Source organism: Galeopterus variegatus, unplaced genomic scaffold (assembly GCF_000696425.1).
Source record: "Galeopterus variegatus unplaced genomic scaffold, G_variegatus-3.0.2 Scaffold1222, whole genome shotgun sequence".
NCBI lineage: Eukaryota > Metazoa > Chordata > Mammalia > Dermoptera > Cynocephalidae > Galeopterus > Galeopterus variegatus.
In genome coordinates, this window is record NW_007727333.1 from 343,370 (window position 1) to 359,961 (window position 16,592).

General features: G+C 55.1%; 5 protein-coding genes across 10 annotated transcripts; 3 read left to right on the forward strand and 2 right to left on the reverse strand.

Moving 5' to 3' along the window:
- The first annotated feature begins 413 nt into the window (after positions 1-413).
- On the forward strand, positions 414-2,256 carry HSPB6 (heat shock protein, alpha-crystallin-related, B6). Its single transcript, XM_008575679.1, has 3 exons — positions 414-782; positions 1,770-1,892; positions 2,000-2,256. Exons 1-3 carry the CDS (start codon positions 414-416, stop codon positions 2,165-2,167), a joined length of 660 nt encoding a protein of 219 aa, XP_008573901.1. The 3' UTR covers positions 2,168-2,256.
- An 895-nt stretch (positions 2,257-3,151) lies between these two features.
- LIN37 (lin-37 DREAM MuvB core complex component) lies at positions 3,152-8,448 on the reverse strand. Its single transcript, XM_008575680.1, has 9 exons — positions 8,236-8,448; positions 5,531-5,606; positions 5,286-5,336; positions 4,913-4,942; positions 4,746-4,831; positions 4,492-4,658; positions 3,516-3,659; positions 3,354-3,427; positions 3,152-3,281 (listed from the first exon to the last, which is right to left on the reverse strand). The coding sequence occupies exons 1-9, from the start codon at positions 8,267-8,269 to the stop codon at positions 3,200-3,202; spliced, it is 744 nt and encodes a 247-aa protein (XP_008573902.1). The 5' UTR covers positions 8,270-8,448; the 3' UTR covers positions 3,152-3,199.
- A 1,432-nt stretch (positions 8,449-9,880) lies between these two features.
- PSENEN (presenilin enhancer gamma secretase subunit) lies at positions 9,881-11,279 on the reverse strand. Of its 3 annotated transcripts, none has more exons than XM_008575681.1 (4): positions 11,157-11,279; positions 10,868-10,958; positions 10,346-10,450; positions 9,881-10,161 (listed from the first exon to the last, which is right to left on the reverse strand). In XM_008575681.1, the coding sequence occupies exons 1-4, from the start codon at positions 11,277-11,279 to the stop codon at positions 10,022-10,024; spliced, it is 459 nt and encodes a 152-aa protein (XP_008573903.1). In that variant the 3' UTR covers positions 9,881-10,021. The 3 variants fall into 3 exon arrangements, with proteins under 3 accessions (XP_008573903.1, XP_008573905.1, XP_008573904.1); XM_008575683.1 differs by having other exon boundaries at positions 10,868-10,984; positions 11,157-11,248; XM_008575682.1 differs by having other exon boundaries at positions 10,868-11,022; positions 11,157-11,245.
- A 144-nt stretch (positions 11,280-11,423) lies between these two features.
- U2AF1L4 (U2 small nuclear RNA auxiliary factor 1-like 4) lies at positions 11,424-13,651 on the forward strand. Of its 2 annotated transcripts, none has more exons than XM_008575685.1 (8): positions 11,424-11,508; positions 11,654-11,741; positions 12,153-12,219; positions 12,300-12,349; positions 12,424-12,522; positions 12,698-12,847; positions 12,939-13,034; positions 13,380-13,651. In XM_008575685.1, the coding sequence occupies exons 1-8, from the start codon at positions 11,465-11,467 to the stop codon at positions 13,584-13,586; spliced, it is 801 nt and encodes a 266-aa protein (XP_008573907.1). In that variant the 5' UTR covers positions 11,424-11,464; the 3' UTR covers positions 13,587-13,651. The 2 variants fall into 2 exon arrangements, with proteins under 2 accessions (XP_008573907.1, XP_008573908.1); XM_008575686.1 differs by having other exon boundaries at positions 11,426-11,508; positions 12,698-12,831.
- A 617-nt stretch (positions 13,652-14,268) lies between these two features.
- On the forward strand, positions 14,269-16,404 carry IGFLR1 (IGF-like family receptor 1). Of its 3 annotated transcripts, XM_008575689.1 has the most exons (5): positions 14,269-14,611; positions 15,082-15,305; positions 15,581-15,803; positions 15,891-15,959; positions 16,039-16,404. In XM_008575689.1, exons 1-5 carry the CDS (start codon positions 14,467-14,469, stop codon positions 16,380-16,382), a joined length of 1,005 nt encoding a protein of 334 aa, XP_008573911.1. In that variant the 5' UTR covers positions 14,269-14,466; the 3' UTR covers positions 16,383-16,404. The 3 variants fall into 3 exon arrangements, with proteins under 3 accessions (XP_008573911.1, XP_008573909.1, XP_008573910.1); XM_008575687.1 differs by having other exon boundaries at positions 15,581-15,959; XM_008575688.1 differs by having other exon boundaries at positions 14,271-14,611; positions 15,082-15,266; positions 15,581-15,959.
- The last annotated feature ends 188 nt before the right edge of the window (positions 16,405-16,592 follow it).

A 16,592-nucleotide genomic window follows, 5' to 3' on the forward strand; every position in this document is an offset into this window, starting at 1 on the left:
CCAGCCTGGACTGTTCGTGCTCGCGCCCCCTGGCCGCTGCGCACCCGAGGCTGAGTCAGAGGCACAGAATTAGGCTCGGCCTGCCAGGGGGCCGGGCCCTGGGCCCGACTGAGGATGGGGGTAGGGTCTGTTCTGTGTCCTCCTGACAGCCTGGCCTGGCTACTGCATTTTCCAGGAATCTGCTTCTAAGACCTCCATCTGCGTCATCAGAGCTGCCAGCCGGGCGGGAGTGGATTAAAGGGACTGGAAACTTTTCAGAGGGCTTGGCGGGCCCTGGGTCCTAATCTCCGCTCTGTTCTCCCCATGCTCGCAGGGCTGTGCCTCCTCAGCCTTAGTTTCCCTTTCGAGAAATTGAGGAATCTTAATGACACCTCTCAAGCAGGTTTGCCAGGCATCCAGCAGGCGCTTAATAAATGGCCAAGTCATTGTTGGGGTTTCTAAATAAGGCTCTACTAATGGCTGGATCTGGCCCTGGTCCCAGTGTCCCCGGGCGGCCCTCCGAGGGGCCGCACGGGGCGCACTATAAATCGGCCTCTGCAGACGCAGGGGCACTGCAGGGCCCAGGGCTGCAGCGGCGGAGCAGGATGGAGATCCCGGTTCCTGTGCAGCCGTCTTGGCTGCGCCGCGCCTCGGCCCCGTTGCCCGGACTTTCGGCGCCCGGACGCCTCTTTGACCAGCGCTTCGGCGAGGGGCTGCTGGAGGCCGAGCTGGCTGCTCTCTGCCCCACCGCGCTCGCCCCCTACTACCTGCGCGCACCCAGCGTGGCGCTGCCGGTGGCCCAGGTGCCAGGCCTGGGGAGGGGCGGTAACTCGACCATTTCTAAGAGCATAGGTCCAGGTCACCCTGAGGGGAGTGAGAGAATGCCGGTTGACTTTGAGCGTGGTGGACAGTCCGACCACTCAGAGGGGCTTCTGAGTATGGAATCTCAGAGACCGGGTTACTGAAGCGGGTGGGAGGTCCCCGTCGCTCGTTGGGGGGAGGGGGGGTCGGGGGGAAGGGTGTTTGTGTCTCTAGCTCTGAGGGGAGTGGGAGGGCTGGGCCATTGATGGGATGGGAACGGTCACTCTGAGGGGAGTCTTGGTAACTCTGAAGGAGGCTGGTGACCCAGAGAATCTGGGGAAAAAAGGCGCTTTGGGGGGAGTGCGGGTGGGGGTGTGGACAGTGTTGCCGAGGGGACGGAATGTTCTGTTAGTCTTGGTGAAGAGAGTTTGAAGACTGTGTGTGGTGACCCGATGTCCCCTAGAGGGGAGAAAGGGTCCTGTGACTTGGGGCAGGGGGGCCTGGCCACTCTGAAGTGGGGGAAGGGTACCAGTAACTGCTGAGGGCGCCAGAGGTCCCATGATCCGAGTGGGAGGGTAAAAAGGACTCTGGAGACTGAGGGAAGAGGCATCTTGGATTTCGGGTGGTGGTGGGGAATAAGGGCCCTGGGGGCTCCGAGGGGAAGGGAGCTGGGAAATCAGTGCCCCGGGGACACGGTGACTCTGGAGTCGTTGACACTGGGGAAGGGGGCAGGCCTCCTCATCCTGTGAAGGCGGAGGTCCCTGACCTTGCCGGAGACGGGAGCCTCGTCACTCTGGGTGAGAAAGGCATCCCGGTTATTCTAGGTGTAGAGGTCCCTGGTGACTCTGAGTAGGAAAGGGGACTCCTCAGCTCCGGAGGTCAGAGTCAGCCATAGCACCGGAACCGACGGGGGTGGGGCCTTGCTGGGGCCGGGGCACCGCGCCCCGCCCCGCCAGATGACAGTCCCGCCCCGCGCCGGCTGTGCGCAGGTGCCGACGGACCCCGGCCATTTCTCGGTGCTGCTGGACGTGAAGCACTTCACGCCGGAGGAAATTGCTGTCAAAGTGGTCGGCGAACACGTGGAGGTGCATGCGCGCCACGAGGAGCGCCCGGTGAGCCCGCGGACGGGGGCGGGGCCAGAGCGCGCAGACTCGAGCGGCAGGCCAGAGGGGCGGGGCACCTATGGGGGCGGGGCCGCTCAAGCCTCTTTCCTCTCCAGGATGAGCACGGGTTCGTGGCGCGCGAGTTCCACCGCCGCTACCGCTTGCCGCCTGGCGTGGACCCTGCCGCCGTGACGTCTGCACTGTCCCCCGAGGGCGTTCTGTCCATCCAGGCTGCACCAGCGTCGGCCCAGGCCCCACTGTCGCCACCGGCTGCCCCCAAGTAGGGGTTTGGACGCGCCCGAACCCCGGGAGCTGCCTCAGGTTCCCTTTTAAAGCCGATCTGACTCCGCCCAGCCAGATGTCCCAAGCGCGCCAAGACCGTCCTCCCACCCAATTCGGGATCCAGCCCTGACCCCTCCACCCTAACCTCGATGACTAAACCCTTCCACTGACAACCCCGTTTTCACACCCCCAGCCCCAATACCTCCCTAGCTTCCAGACCCTGCAAGCATTACCCTGACCCTCAGCCTACAGTATCTCACCCCCACTGACCCCACCTTCCTGGTGTGTATCTCTACTCAAGACTCCTACTTCCTTCTGGCTCCTCTACGGAGACATCCCTACATCTCATTTCCATCCCTTCCTCATTAGACACCAGATTATGGTGTAGACAGCCCTGGCCAGTCAGGGATAATCTCTTCACCCCCAAATGTTCCAGACTGCAGAGATCTCCCAGTCCAGACCATCTAGGCCTGGTCCCAAGATCCTGGATCCTTCCCCTGCAACCAAATACTCTACTCCCCACCCCCGACCCCCAGCCCATTTTCTGACTTGAAACCCCAGCCACCACTTCAACCCTTTTCTGACCACCACCCTAGGATACCTATCCCAGGCCAACCAGGACTCCCAACTGCAAACTGTACACACACCCTACCCTCCCAACCTCCCCAGACTCCTGCACAGATGTCCCAGGCCCCCTCCCAAACTCTAAACAGAACCCCCCAGTCCCTTTGTCCTGACCCCCAAGTCTCCACCAGATATACTAGGCAACTCACCTTCCACACTGCTCTTATCCCTCAAGACCTAACCTAGCAGCTTTTTCCCTCTTTGAATTCCCTGCCACCCTATACACACACAAACACACACACACACACACACACACACACACACCCCGCCACTCCTATCTAGGCTCATTCCCCCAATAAATGTGCTAGAGCTGTGCCAACTGCTTTATGTCTGGGCCGAGAAGGATGGGCTGGAGCAGAGGCCAGAGTGGAGTCAAGGGATGTTTACTGGGGTGAGGGGACCTGGGAACGTCATTGTCGCTCATACATCTCCCGTAAGATCTTCATGCTTTCTGAATAACGAAGCTGGTTCCGATGAGATGCCTCCTTCCACCTAGGGAAGTACAGGGAGGACTAAGCAGTTGCAAGAGAGGCCATGGGGGGAAGCAGGGTGGGGGATGCTCACCTCTGGCGAATGCATTTCCAGCGCTGCATGTTGCGATAGATGAGTGTGGAGGGTGAAGGCTCAGGCTCGGAGGGCTGGGTGGACAGAGAGGCTGGGCTGGGTGGCAATGCCTGAGCCCCACAACATATGTCCCCTACACCTGGGCTAGCTTTGCATACTCACCTCATCATCATCAGGGGTGCCCTGGGTCTCAGGCTGCAGTGGGGATGGAATGCGTGATCTACAGGCATCTCCGGGTGGCGCAGGGGCTGTGGGTGGAGGCAGCTTGTACACATCACGACTCTTGCTGTTGGTGGCTTCTGAACCCTGGGGACACAAGGGCCCCCCCACCAGGCCCAAGACAGTCAGAGCAGAGGACTGGGAGTACACATTTCATACCTCCTGCCTTTCTCAGCGACAAAAGACATGAGGGTTTCACCAAGGGACCTGTACTTAGAGGAGTCATGTCTGAAGGGCAGACACCATAACCAGCCTAGGGGTCAGTTCTGCCCACTCCAGGGACCCCTGTCTTCTCCTGTCCAGTCCAAGGATCCCCATCTATACCTGTCAGCACAGGGGTCATGTCTGCCTGCCTCAGGGAATCCTGTCTAGGAGATCATGTCAGTGTTACCTAGGGACCCACTTCCATCACTCCCCAGGCCAGGTGGCCATATCTGCTCTGGGGATCCCTATCTACCCTTGACAGTTCAAAGGGTCATATATGTCAGTCCTGTGGATCCCCATCTACCCTCTCAGGCCAGATGGCTTACAGACCCCCGTCCATCTCTGCCCAGCCCATGGGAGTCCTCATCTGTTCCCCAGGCCAGGTGGCCATATCTATTTGCACTAATAATCCCTGTCCCACCCCTCAGGTCTTAGGGACTCCTGACTTTGAAGGTCACGTCTATCTCCCCAGGGGAACCCTGTTCCCTTTCTCTCCCAGCCCAGGGGAGCCATGTCTGTCTTCCCTAGTGACCTCCATTAATACCCCCGCCTGACGGTACACATCTGTGTGCCTCACCTCATCCATGATAAATTTGATGGACACAAGGACCTGTACCTGCCTACCCCAGTAGCTTGGGGAGAGGGTCCCTTGAGCCTGTCCACCTGTTGCTCTCCCTGGCTGCTGGGCTGTAGGATGGCCCACCACTCATCCTACCTCCTCATCCTCAGGCAGTGGGGGCAGTGGTGAGCTGGGGGAACGTTCACGCTCGCGTACTGACGGGCTGTTGCGCATCCAGGCACGGCAGATTGGGTACAGTGGTGTGTTCTCACTGAACTGGGCCAAGTCCACGCTCCGGTCGAATAGCTTGATCACATACGTGTCTGGGATGGTGAGGGAGGGAGGTATGTGAGCATCCTCATGTAGCCCCCTGGCTCCATGCCCACCCTCTAGGGCCACTGCCTACTCACTGGATCTCTGCAGCCCTCCCTCGGCCAGCCCATCATCCATTTCCCTCCTCTTCTTCCTCCGCTGGTGGGGGAAACGGGCAGATGGTCTGTGTGAGGAGGGTGAGTGTCAGGACCAGGGCAGGGACTGGGAACCTCTCGCCAGCTGGCTGGGGACCTTACCACCTTACCTTTTGCCAGTGACTGTGATGGAGCAATCCCTGTGGGAGAGACAGGGCATCAGCAGGCTGACTTGCAAAAAAATGCCTGCTCAAAACGTCCCAAAGGGCACCCTAGGGATATAGGGATCAAGCCTGAGATGTTCAAATGAACCCTGCCTACCTCTTGGGCCTTGTGTCCCACCCACATCCCTGGTGCTCTAGGTTTCAACCATGAGGGGACCTAAGCTGCTTCTGTCACAGGGTCTTTGTATATGTGCAGTGACTAATACTGTGATAGAGGAAGCACAGGGCACAATGGTCAGAGCTTGGCTGAGAAGTTACCCACTACAAACTCTTGGATCCAGATCCAATAAAAAAAAAAAAAAAAAAAAAAAAAACTTACTTATTGTGGGTGTCTGTGGGGGTTTTCCCGGCTTCTTCATCCAGACGCTCCCTGGTAGCAGAAGAGAACTAACTGTTGGCTCAGGATTCCATGGGCTTAGAGTGGGTAGGCACTGAGTGGCCTCCCCATTAAGCACCTTTCTCCCAAGTCACCATCTGGGTTCCCACCTAGATCCACCAGGGATCAAAGGGTCCAACCTGCCTGGGCCCCCAGCCCTGTGACCCCATGCTGGACCAGGTTCCAACCTGTCCATGTGACTCTTCTCTAGCAGACACTGCAGAACAGCATCCAATTGGTTCCGGGCTTTGGCCATCTCCAGCTCTGGGGGAAGAAGGTTTGAAGCGGGAGTCAGTTCCTAGGCCTCAGATAGGTGAGCAGATGACTGGGTGAGGAAAAGGCCTGTATATCCTCTGCTCCAGCTATTCCTGTGGCCAGGTCCAGGCATGCTGAAAGGAGGCAGTGGGCAGAGACTGCTGAAGTGATGAGCAAGAGCTCTGAGTTCCAGGGCTGTATCACATATCACTGTGTGTCTGACATGAGCAAATCACCTCACCTCACTGAACCTGTTTCCTCATCTTGAAAATGGGTCTCCAAATGATACCTCCCTGCTAGGACTGTTGCAAGGTTTAAATAAGCTTATGTTGTGTATTAGTCTCTTATTAGGATGGGAAAATAATAGGTAACATGTACAGAGTGCTTACTATGAGCCAGGCATGGTTCCAAGCACATCACACATTGAGTTCTCACAATAACCCTTGGCAGTACATATGATTTTTATCCCCATTTTACAGATGCAACTGAGGCACAGAGATGTTAAGCCACTTGTGCAAAGTCACACAGTGAAGAAATCCCAGAGCTGGGGATTTGAACCCAGGCCATCTGGCTTCAAAGCTGAAGTTTCAAGGTAGAGGCTCAGACTGGGTACAGAATCTGGCCCCCAGACATGCTTTGTTTAGCTGAGGCAGTGATGTTATTTTAAATCTGAATTAAATCTGAATGAACTGACAATATTTAAAAATGGGGAGATTTCACCTAAAACATCCTTTTTTGGCTTTTTTTTTTCCTTCCAGGAAATGAGATCTAGACCCACCTTCCTGCATGTCACAGGTCCTGACTGGCCATGTCAACCTGTGTGTTTGCCTTCCTTCATCACAAAACATAAGGAAGTGATGATGTTATAAATATTCTCCTCTCCCCCTTGTGGAGTGTTTGCTCTCCCTTTCCAACTAGTAGGAACTCTGGACCCCAGTGCTGTGAGCCCGGAAAGACACTTACTAGCCTTGGTACTTCCTGAGGAGATCAGGAAGAGGGCAGGGAGTAGGAGCAGCTGGGATTGTAGTAAAGAGCCTTGAGCAGGAGCCAAGGGTATGGATCATGCCCACTTCTCTGTCCCCAGCCCCAGCTTCTCTCCTGAATCCCAGACTTGGGGATCCTATGGCCTCCTATACACCTCCTCCTGGATATCACTCAGGCTCCTTTTACCCACTGGATCTCACACTGGCCTCAGTGTCTTTCTAAAGCTACCCTTCTTGGACTGGATGGTTAGCTAAGTTGGTTAGAGTGTGGTGCCATAACACCAAGATCAAGGGTTCGGATCCCTATACTGGCCAGCTGCGCAAATGAAACCAAACCAAAAAACTTATTCCTCTTTCTGGACCCCCCGACCCCCAAAGGCGGCCCCACTGTCCCCCCGTCTCTCCCTGGGCCTCGCCATGGACACCTCTCTCCCTCCCCCACCCCACCAATGCCATCACCTGTTTACTCAGCCTCCTGAGTGTCTCTACCACCTACCCCGTCCCTGTTCTGCCTACCCTGATAGTGTTTCCTGCTCCCTGGGCTCCCAGCCTCAGTCTCTCCTTCTGATCCATGCTCCACAAGGTGGCCAGGGGAATTTTCCTAAAAAAACCAAACCTGACCCTGATCTTCCTCTGTTTAGAATCCTCAGACTCCACAGTGCCCCAGAGTGGAGTCTGCAATCCTCAGTTTGGTGTTCACAGTGCTATCCCTTTCCCCCACCATCGTTTGTGGTCAGCCCCCCTTCGCTTTCCATCCATTATTTTTTGGAATTTGGGGAGCACCTCTATTAACTCACTCCTGGGTTCAAAACCCTCCCTTGGCTCCCCATTTCCCTCAGAGCAAAAGCCAAGGTCCTCACCTGTGCGTGACAAGATATGTCCCCCTCACCTACCACCTCTTTGCCTCCATCTCCTCACACTCTTCATTTCACTCACACTGCTCCAGCCATACTGGCCTCCCTGCTGTTCCTTGACCATGACAGACAAGGCTTCCACCTTGGGGCCTTTTCAAAGCTGTTTCCTTTGATGAACTGTTCCCTCCCATATCTTCATGGCTCTCTCCCTCCCACTCCTGATCTCACGTTCTCCCGTTTTGTTCTGTTTTGTTTTAATAACACTTATCCCATCTCACATCCTACATCATTTTACTATTCCGTGCCCCTCCCACTGCCCTTACCATTCCATCCTGGGTTACCACCAGCTGGGCCCCAACCCAGAATGACTTCCTTTCTTAGCTTCAGTTTCTCCATCTACCACACTTCCTACTTCCTAGGATTATTGGAATATAGTTATGTGAGGATTAAGAGTTCCCGTACTTCAGGGTCACAGCTCAATGACCACTTATGACCACTGCTGGAAATGGGGAAACTGAGGTGGAGACAAGAAAAGGGCCCTTCTCAGAGTTACCGGCTCGGGATCCTCATGTCTTACCGCAACACACTACCCGAGCCACCAACTTTCAATCTCAAAGCTACTGCGAATACAGACCGGGAAGGTATGAAGGTGGCTGCAAACGCTCGATGCCTGACATAGCAAGTCAGAAGGGCTGCAAGAGTCACGTAGTCCGCCTGTTCGCGATAATCCTGTCTGTCAGGACCTTCATACCCTGATCTGCCCAGTGCTCCCCTACAGGCCCCAGACCTCAGGGTCCTCACCTGATTTCTCCACTTTCACCTTCACGGGGAACATGGTTTGGGTCCAGGGTCTGGCTAGCTGGGTCAGAGGAGCCCCAAAGAGCCAAAGGTCACAAAGCAAGGCCGGAGGCGGACGGGGAGAGGTCAAAGGGGAGCTTGGTATGCGGCCGGTCTTCCACCCTGAGCACTGTCCAGACGCAACCGCCGCCACCGCTGCCACCTCCCTTCCTCGCCTTCTGTGGGAGGTCCCCTTCGGCAGTCTCTTATTTCTATTAGTCAGAGCAGCCGTCAATCTCGCACCCTGGCCAATTGGCGGCTGCCGCCATCGGGTCCCAGGCTTAAGTCCCTCCTTTCGAGAGGGGGTGTCCCCTTTTCCGGTAACAAACCAAAGATTACCCAAAGCTCTTTCTGGGAGTTGTAGTTCTAGCTCCGAGACTCAATCGGAGTAACAGCGCCTGAGCCGCGCGGGGCACGGTGGGACACAAACGATCGGGCATGGCGAGCCTTCTCGGGACTCGGAGTATTAGGTTTGAGTAACACGAGTTTAGCTATTTACAGGATTTAACTGACCGTGAGAGCCCCCTAGTCCGTAAGAGGAAGACTGGTATGGATTTAGGCTGGGTTCCCTCCTACTGAGCACTCGCTACATACCAGCTACTTATTAATTTCTTTTCAGGCACAACTTTATTTAGCAAATACGGTAGGACCACAGGACCAACTGTGGGACTTGAGCATCCCCGGATTTTGGTATCTGTGGGTGCAGGGGGAAGTGGTGGTCCTGGATAGAATCTTCCGCGGATACTGAGGGACAACTGTATTTATGTACTAGGCACTTAGGACACTGCAGTGAATAGAACAAACAAAAATCCTTGCCCTAACGGGGCTTATCTTTTAGAGGACGGAAGATAGACAATAAACAAATAAGTAAAACACTTTAAGTGAAATGTGATAGAAGAAAGAATGTAACCTGAAAGGGACATAGGGAGTATCAAGGTGGGGAATTAAATTTTAAATAGGATGGTCAAGGAAGGCTTCTTCTTCTTTTTTTTAAAAGATGACCGGTAAGGGGATCTTAACCCTTGACTTGGTGTTGTCAGCACCACGCTCTCCCAAGTGAGCCAACCGGCCATCCCCACGTAGGGATCCGAGCCGTGGCCCTGGTGCTATTAGCATCACACTCTCCCAAGTGAGCCATGGGCCGGCCCTCAAGGAAGGCTTCTCTGAGAAAGCTTTTGAATATTTTTATTTCTGCAGACAACACCTCCTTCACAGAACGGGAAACTTCGATTTACCACATAAGTCTTGGGCCAGATAAATCCTAGGAGGTAGGAACGTGATCTGCACTTCCGATGTTCTAGAAGACTGAGGTCCAGAGCAGGAAAGTCATGTTTTCTAACTCACAACTACCAGTACAGGATAGCAGCCTCTAGAAATAGAAGCAATATTCCTTTCTTAATTCCTCATCTGTAAAATAGGGTTCCTGAGCAGGACAGTTCCTATTTTAGAAGGTTATGAGTAGGATTCAGTGAAAACATTTATATAATGTATGAAGCACAAAGTCAGCACAAAGCACTAAGCCTGGCACAATGTAAGCATTCAATAAATGTTTTTGAATATTAATAATTATTTTATACTTCAGCCTCCAAAAGATCCCAGGAAATCAATATCGAAAGTTAAGGTCCTTTATTAGGGGATGTCAGCAGAGATCATGGGCGATCGGAACAAATCTTTGGGGCTTGAGACTGAGCTTAGAGCAGGGGAGCCCATCCTGGAAGAATGAACAAGTCCCTAGCCTATGGAGAAGTTGTCAGGGGGTGCCCAGGGGTATTGTGAAGGAGAGGTAGTCCCCAAGGGCGCCCCAGCGGGGCCGGTAGATCTGGAAGATGGTGATCCAGGTGGTGAGCACAATCACCCAGAAGAGGAAGCCCACAGCCGAGCGCCAGACATCTGTAATGGGGAACAGAAGTGGAGGTTGGCCTCCAGCTGCTCTATGGATTCCCCTACACCAGCTCTCTCTTCTCTCCTACAGAGCCCCAGAATTTTGGAGCCTCCATCATCCCCTCCCACCGAGGCTCCCGACTTCCCCCTCCCCTCACCCAATAGCCTCCCTTGACTTATGCCCTTGACTCACAGCCTTTGATCTGGCTCTGCTCTGTGTAGGCTGGGACAAGGAAGGCCTCTCGGAAGAACCAGAAGATGTTGACCAACCAGAGAAAAGGCAGGAAAGCAAACCCACCTCGGGAGAAAAAAAACCCACACTGGGTCATAAGGCAATGAGGATCTTCCCCAATTCCCACCTAGAAAACCAATTTGGAAGGTCCTCTCCCATATCCAAATTCACATGGAGATCTCTGCTATCAGGGGCTCAGGAATCCTGGCTCCTCCCTGGGATCCAGGAATCTGATTCCTTAATCCTTCTTTCTCAGGACGCAGGAATTCAGTCCCCCAACCCCACTCCTCTCTTGGTACCCAGAAGTTGAGGCCCCAGCTTTCTCCTTCCTTGGAATCCAGGCCCTCCTTCCCTCAAACCTGACTCGGCGTCCCCAGCTGCTTCGTCTCTTAGACCCACGTCCAGGCCCCTACACCCTCTAATCTCAGGCGCTCTAGTCCAGTCCCCCATCTTCTCCCGAGGTCCTAGAGAATCGGCCCTTACCCAAGTAGTACTTCCGGCACAGGTTCAACTTCTCCTCATTGGATACTCGCTCCAAGTTCATGGTTGTACTGGGGCGGGTCTTCCCAAAGGTCTGCGGGCAAGACCCACGCCTTGACCCTAAGTGACAGATGTAAAGATCACGAAGAACCACGCCCCTATTACGACAAATCAGATATAAACAGAAGGGTGTGTTTACTGAAAGAAGGGCACCCCCGCCCTCACCAACAAGCTGCCTGGGTTGAGAAGCTCTTTACGTTTATTAGGGTGTGCGAAATGACTCCCAACTCACCAGTGGAGCTTCCTCCTGCTTGGATGCCTTTGCTCCTTTGGTACTTTCAACTACGGATGTTTGCGTGAGATGCCGCGGATTTCTCTGGAGATTGTAGTCTTTTTTTGGTGAGGCTGCACGCATGCGCCTTCAGGGAGCTTCTGTCGGCGATTGGGTGAGGAGGGCGTGGGCCTCCAACACGCAAGCGCACTAGAGAGTTTCTGAGCGCGTGCTAAGCGTCCGGATACAGCGATGAACTACACTTCCCAACGTTCCTAAGCAACGGAAGTGGCGTAAGGAGAAGATAGAGTTGGAGAGTTCGGGTAAAAATGGCTGAATATTTAGCTTCGATATTCGGGACTGAGAAGGACAAGTGAGAACGGGCGCAAGGAGTGGCCACTCAGGGAGCCGGGGCCGGGGCACTTAGGTCCCTGGTGGCTGGGCGGCTTGGGGAGGTGTTTCTGGGGTGTCCGGCCTCCCCGGCCCTCGGTTCACCTCTGTCTTTGCACCTCTTCCAGGGTTAACTGCTCTTTTTACTTTAAGATCGGGGCCTGCCGGCACGGGGACCGGTGCTCCCGGCTTCACAACAAACCGACTTTCAGCCAGGTGAGACCCGGCACGAGCCCCGGGAGTAACGCCTCCCAGCCCTTCCCCTCCTGCTGTCCATCATCACGAGATCCCGCCTTTTCCGGGTTTCTAAGGCCCACCTTACTGCCCGGCTTTTTTTTTTTTTTTTTTTTTTTTTTTTTTAAATTCGCCCGTCGGACTTTTCGGCTGGTTCCTCTCCAGAAACTTGGCCACGCCCCCTATGTACAGACTACACCCTGGACTGTCCGTCATTGCTGAGTTCTCCTTCACCCCGTTTTCTGGTTTCTTAGGGGCAAGCATCGCTGATGCACTTAGGATGCCTAGGCTCCTTCTCTGGTGCAAGATCCCACCCCCAACCTTCACACCCCGCTGTCTGCATGCAGCCCTGTACTCTGAGCTCAGGCCCCGCCCCTTTTAAATTCTGTTCAGACCATAGTGCTGCTCAACCTGTACCGGAATCCACAGAACACGGCCCAAACCGCAGACGGATCACACTGTAAGTAAGGGACCAGGCTTGGCAAGGTAGACAGCCTCCAACAGGCCACGCCCTGATTCCACCTTGCCTCCCTTCTCCAGGTCACGTGAGCGACGTGGAGGTGCAGGAACACTATGATAACTTCTTTGAGGTGAGAGCTGGCAGGGGAAGGTTGGGTTTCTCGTGGGCCAGGAGCTCAGCTGGGTTCCTCCCCGTCTTCCGCAGGAGGTGTTCACAGAACTGCAGGAGAAGTATGGGGAGATTGAAGAGATGAATGTGTGCGACAACCTGGGGGACCACCTCGTGGGCAATGTCTATGTCAAGGTGCTTGCTGTCCCTCTTTAGAGCCCAGAGGTGGAGGCATTTCAGTGCCTAACGGCCACCACTGAAGCCTCATAGCTTGAGGTCTATCACTAATCCAGTCCAGCCCCAGAGCTGCTAACTAGTCCCCTGAAGATCTCCGAGTTCAAATGCTGAACCTATCTGACTTTGCTCTCAGTTCCGGCGGGAGGAGGATGCAGAGCGAGCAGTGGCTGAACTCAATAACCGCTGGTTCAATGGGCAGGCTGTGCATGCTGAGCTGTCTCCTGTCACTGACTTCCGGGAGTCATGCTGTCGGCAGTACGAGATGGGGTATGGTAGTGCAAAGGTGGGATGGATACTTGGAGTCTGACTCTTGAGTGTCTGGTGGGAGCCTGTCAATGACAATGACCTCCTTTATCCGTCTGTCCTTTATCCAGGGAATGTACCCGAGGTGGCTTCTGCAACTTCATGCACCTTCGACCCATTTCCCGGAACCTCCGGCGGCAGCTCTATGGACGGGGACCCAGGCGCAGGTACCTCAGGACCAGCCTGCTGAGACTCCTCATAACCTAAGGCCCCTATACCCTGAGATGAGCCTGATCCTAAGCTCCAGTAACAGTGTCCCAAGACTCTTGTACCCTAAGATTAGTCCTGAGCCCCATCTGGAGACAAGCACCAAAGCAACCTGAATGCCAAATCCAAGACCAGGCTGGATTTCCAACCCTGAGATCAGCCCCTGAGTATCCTGTGACCACTTCCTGGAAAGCTAATTACTTCAACACCTAACCTGCCCCACCCCAGAGCAGAGAGGCAGGCTAGGGGGATCTTTGTACCACTCTTCATGGCTCTAACCCAGTTCTTTCCACTTGTGTCCCCAGGTCACCCCCAAGGTCCCATATTGGCCATCGTCCCCGAGAAAGGAACCGACGGCATTCCCCAGACCACCGGCATGGCCGCTTCTGAGACTCTGGCCCCCTTGCCCTTCACCTCTGACAGGAACAGATGTTCTTGGCCAGGACCCTTCCTCAAAGCACCCTTCACTGTCCAGCTCCCTCTTCCCCAGGCTCTGGGACTCTATAATGTAATACGTTCAACATGGGGACCTCTTCCTACTGCCCCTCCCCTAATAAAGTGCTATATTGAGGGCTTAGAGCTTTGTTGTTAGCTTGAGCCAAGCTGTGGGCTGGAGTTTCCTTCCACCCTCACACATGACGAAAAGAGGAAGCTGGGGCAGGGCTGTGGCCACAACTTCAGCGGAGAAACTTCGAACAACAGGTGGGAGAGCAGGCTTGGGGCCCAGGGCCCTAATGGTTCTGGTGGGGTGGGGACACCTTTGTGCTAGAAACCTTAGTATCTCCATCTGAGGCTTCTTCAGGGGGAGATGCCTAGCTGTGGCAGGTTGGAGGATCCTAGAAGAAATTAGGGTAAGGAGCTCAGGTGAGGCAGTGGAGCAGGAGCCTACAGGGAGTGAGGGCTGAGTCCTTGTGCCTGCTGCCCTGAGATGGGAGTCAGTAATATCTAACACTTAAATTGAGTTTAGTACATGTCAGTCGCTGTTATAAGTGGTTTTGGGGGTTTTTTTTTGGCGACTGGCCAATACAGGGATGGAACCCTGAATAAGTGCTTTACTTCTAATAACAGTTATAATTCTCCACAATAACCCTATGAGACAAGTGCTATTAATATCATCCCACTTTAGGGATGGAAGGTGGAGGGTGGGTAGCTGAGGACATGGCAGAGATGGGGTATGGATCTACGCAATCTAGATCGAGTCTTTTTAGCTACCTTGAGGCCTTGTGGGTTTCTCTGATAACTGGCCAGAATCTAGGTAGGATGGGAGCTGGGGGATAGATTCCTGGCTTCCAAAGGGGCCCGGGAATCCTGTACCCCTACATCCATTGCTTCCTTCTGCCCTGGTTTCCCGGAAAGTGCATTCACATCACCCCAGGCTGCAGGCCGTGTCCTATGGTGCCCGGACGCCTCCTGACAGTTGTGCTGCTTCTGACCCGGGCGGAAGCCTCCCAGTACTGCGGCCGCCTTGAGTACTGGAACCCAGACAACAAGTGCTGCAGCAAATGCTCGCAGCGCTTCGGACCACCTCCCTGCCCGGGTGAGAAGCCAAGACTGGGTATATGCATAAATTCGAGCGGAGTTAAGAGGTGTTGGGAGCGGGGGAAAGGGCGAGATCTGTGAGGTACAGCAAGTGAAGCTGGCTTAGGGATAGGGGCGGTGGGCCTAAAGCAGGTAAAAGGGATGGCTGGCCGAGCCTGGGCGGGAGGGGATAGGGTGGGTTACGATAGGGCAACAACGGAGGGGTGTGGCCCGTTACGAGAGGCGGGATGGGGGCCGTGTGGAAAGGGTGGGCGGAGCTCGGTGCAGAGCAGGATGGAAATCAAAAGGGCGAGGCAGTATAGGGTAATAAAAAGAGCGGGGCCTGTGTGAGGGGAAAAGGGGTGGGGCGTACGCTGATAGGCTGAGTAAATTCGAGGGGGCGGAACCTGCTGGGATTGGGGAAAGGGCGTCGCAATCCCAGAGGGGTTGGGGTTCGGCGGCCACACTGGATCCCGTGTCTCTCACTAGACTACGAGTTCGTGGAAAACTGCGGGCTCAATGACTTCGGCGATCTCTTAACGTACCCGTTCAAAGAGTGTTCTCCTGGGCAGTGCAACCCCGACGGCGCGGAGCTATGTAGCCCCTGCGGCAGCGGAGCCACAGCCCTCACTCCCACCGAAGGCCGCGGCAGATCCCGGCGGCGCTGCAGAGAGGTGCTGGTCGGACTCCGGAGGGCCAAGGGCTTACTGGAGGTGGGGAGGGGGTGGGAAGGCGTGGTTTGGGATTGGACGGGCAGGATCTGGATTTAGGGAAGGGGTGTAGCCCCTTTGAAGATAGGGGTGGGGCCATACCAGTATCAGGAAGTGGCGTGCCTGAAGGGGGAGGGCCTGAAATGGAGGGTGGGTAGCGGTGGGGACTAGATCAGGCAAGGGATGCGGCCCCACTGAAAGCTATAAGGATGGGAGATTAGGCTGAGGGGGCAAGAGGGGCGTGGCATACCCGCTTTACTTCAACCCCCTATTCCCAGAGGCCGGTCCCTACCAAGAAATATTGCCCCCTGACATCTGGAAAACCGAGCGTCCCTAGCTCCCAGGAGCCCAGCTCACCAGCGAGTTCCAGTCTTTCGTGGACATCTGAGCACATCTCCCGCCAGGCCTTGCCGAGTTTTGCCTTGCCTGTGGTGCTGCTTCTGCTCCTGACCTTGGCAGTGATCCTCCTGCTCGCTCTGCGGAGGCACCTCTGCCTGCCCAGTAGGAAAGCCGTTTCCCTCCCCTATACAGGTTCGGTTTGCGGAGCGCCCAACACCCACTCCCTTTCTTTGCACTCATTATCCCCAGGTGCCCTGGAGGCATCAAAGACAGGGAACAGGTGGAAGGAGGTCTCTCTGCTTCCACTCCTGAGCAGGGGTGAGTAGGGGAGGCACCCAGGAGGGAGACAGACTAGCAGCTCGACTTTCCTCCCTTTACACTTCCCTCCATCTCCTAGAGAGTCTGGCATCACAGCCCCTGTCTCGCCTCCTGGATGAGCTGGAGGTGCTGGAGGAACTGATTGTGCTGCTGGACCCTGAGCCTGGGCCAGGTGGGAGCATGGCCTGTGGTACCACTCGACATCTGGCTGCAAGATATGGGTTGCCTGCTGCTTGGTCCACCTTTGCCTACTCACTGCGGCCAAGTCGTTCACCGCTGCGGGCTCTGATAGAGATGGTGGTGGCAAGGGAGCCCTCTGCCTCTCTGGGCCAGCTTGGTGCACACCTGGCCCAGCTAGGGCGGGCAGATGCACTGCAGGTGCTGTCCAAACTTGGCAGATCTGGGGTTTGCCAGGCCAACTAAATAAAGTTTCCCTTGAAATAAATGCTTACTGTCTCTGGTCCTTTAAGGGGACTTCTTGAGGTAAATCCTAATTAGGCCAAGACCCAACAGACATTCTCATCCCTTTCCCCCCAGAAGGGCTCATTCCAACATACACACATGTCCACGAGTGGGAGAGCTGTCCCTATATGCCTCTGAGCAACCACAGTCCCCTCTGAGAAACAGCCCTGC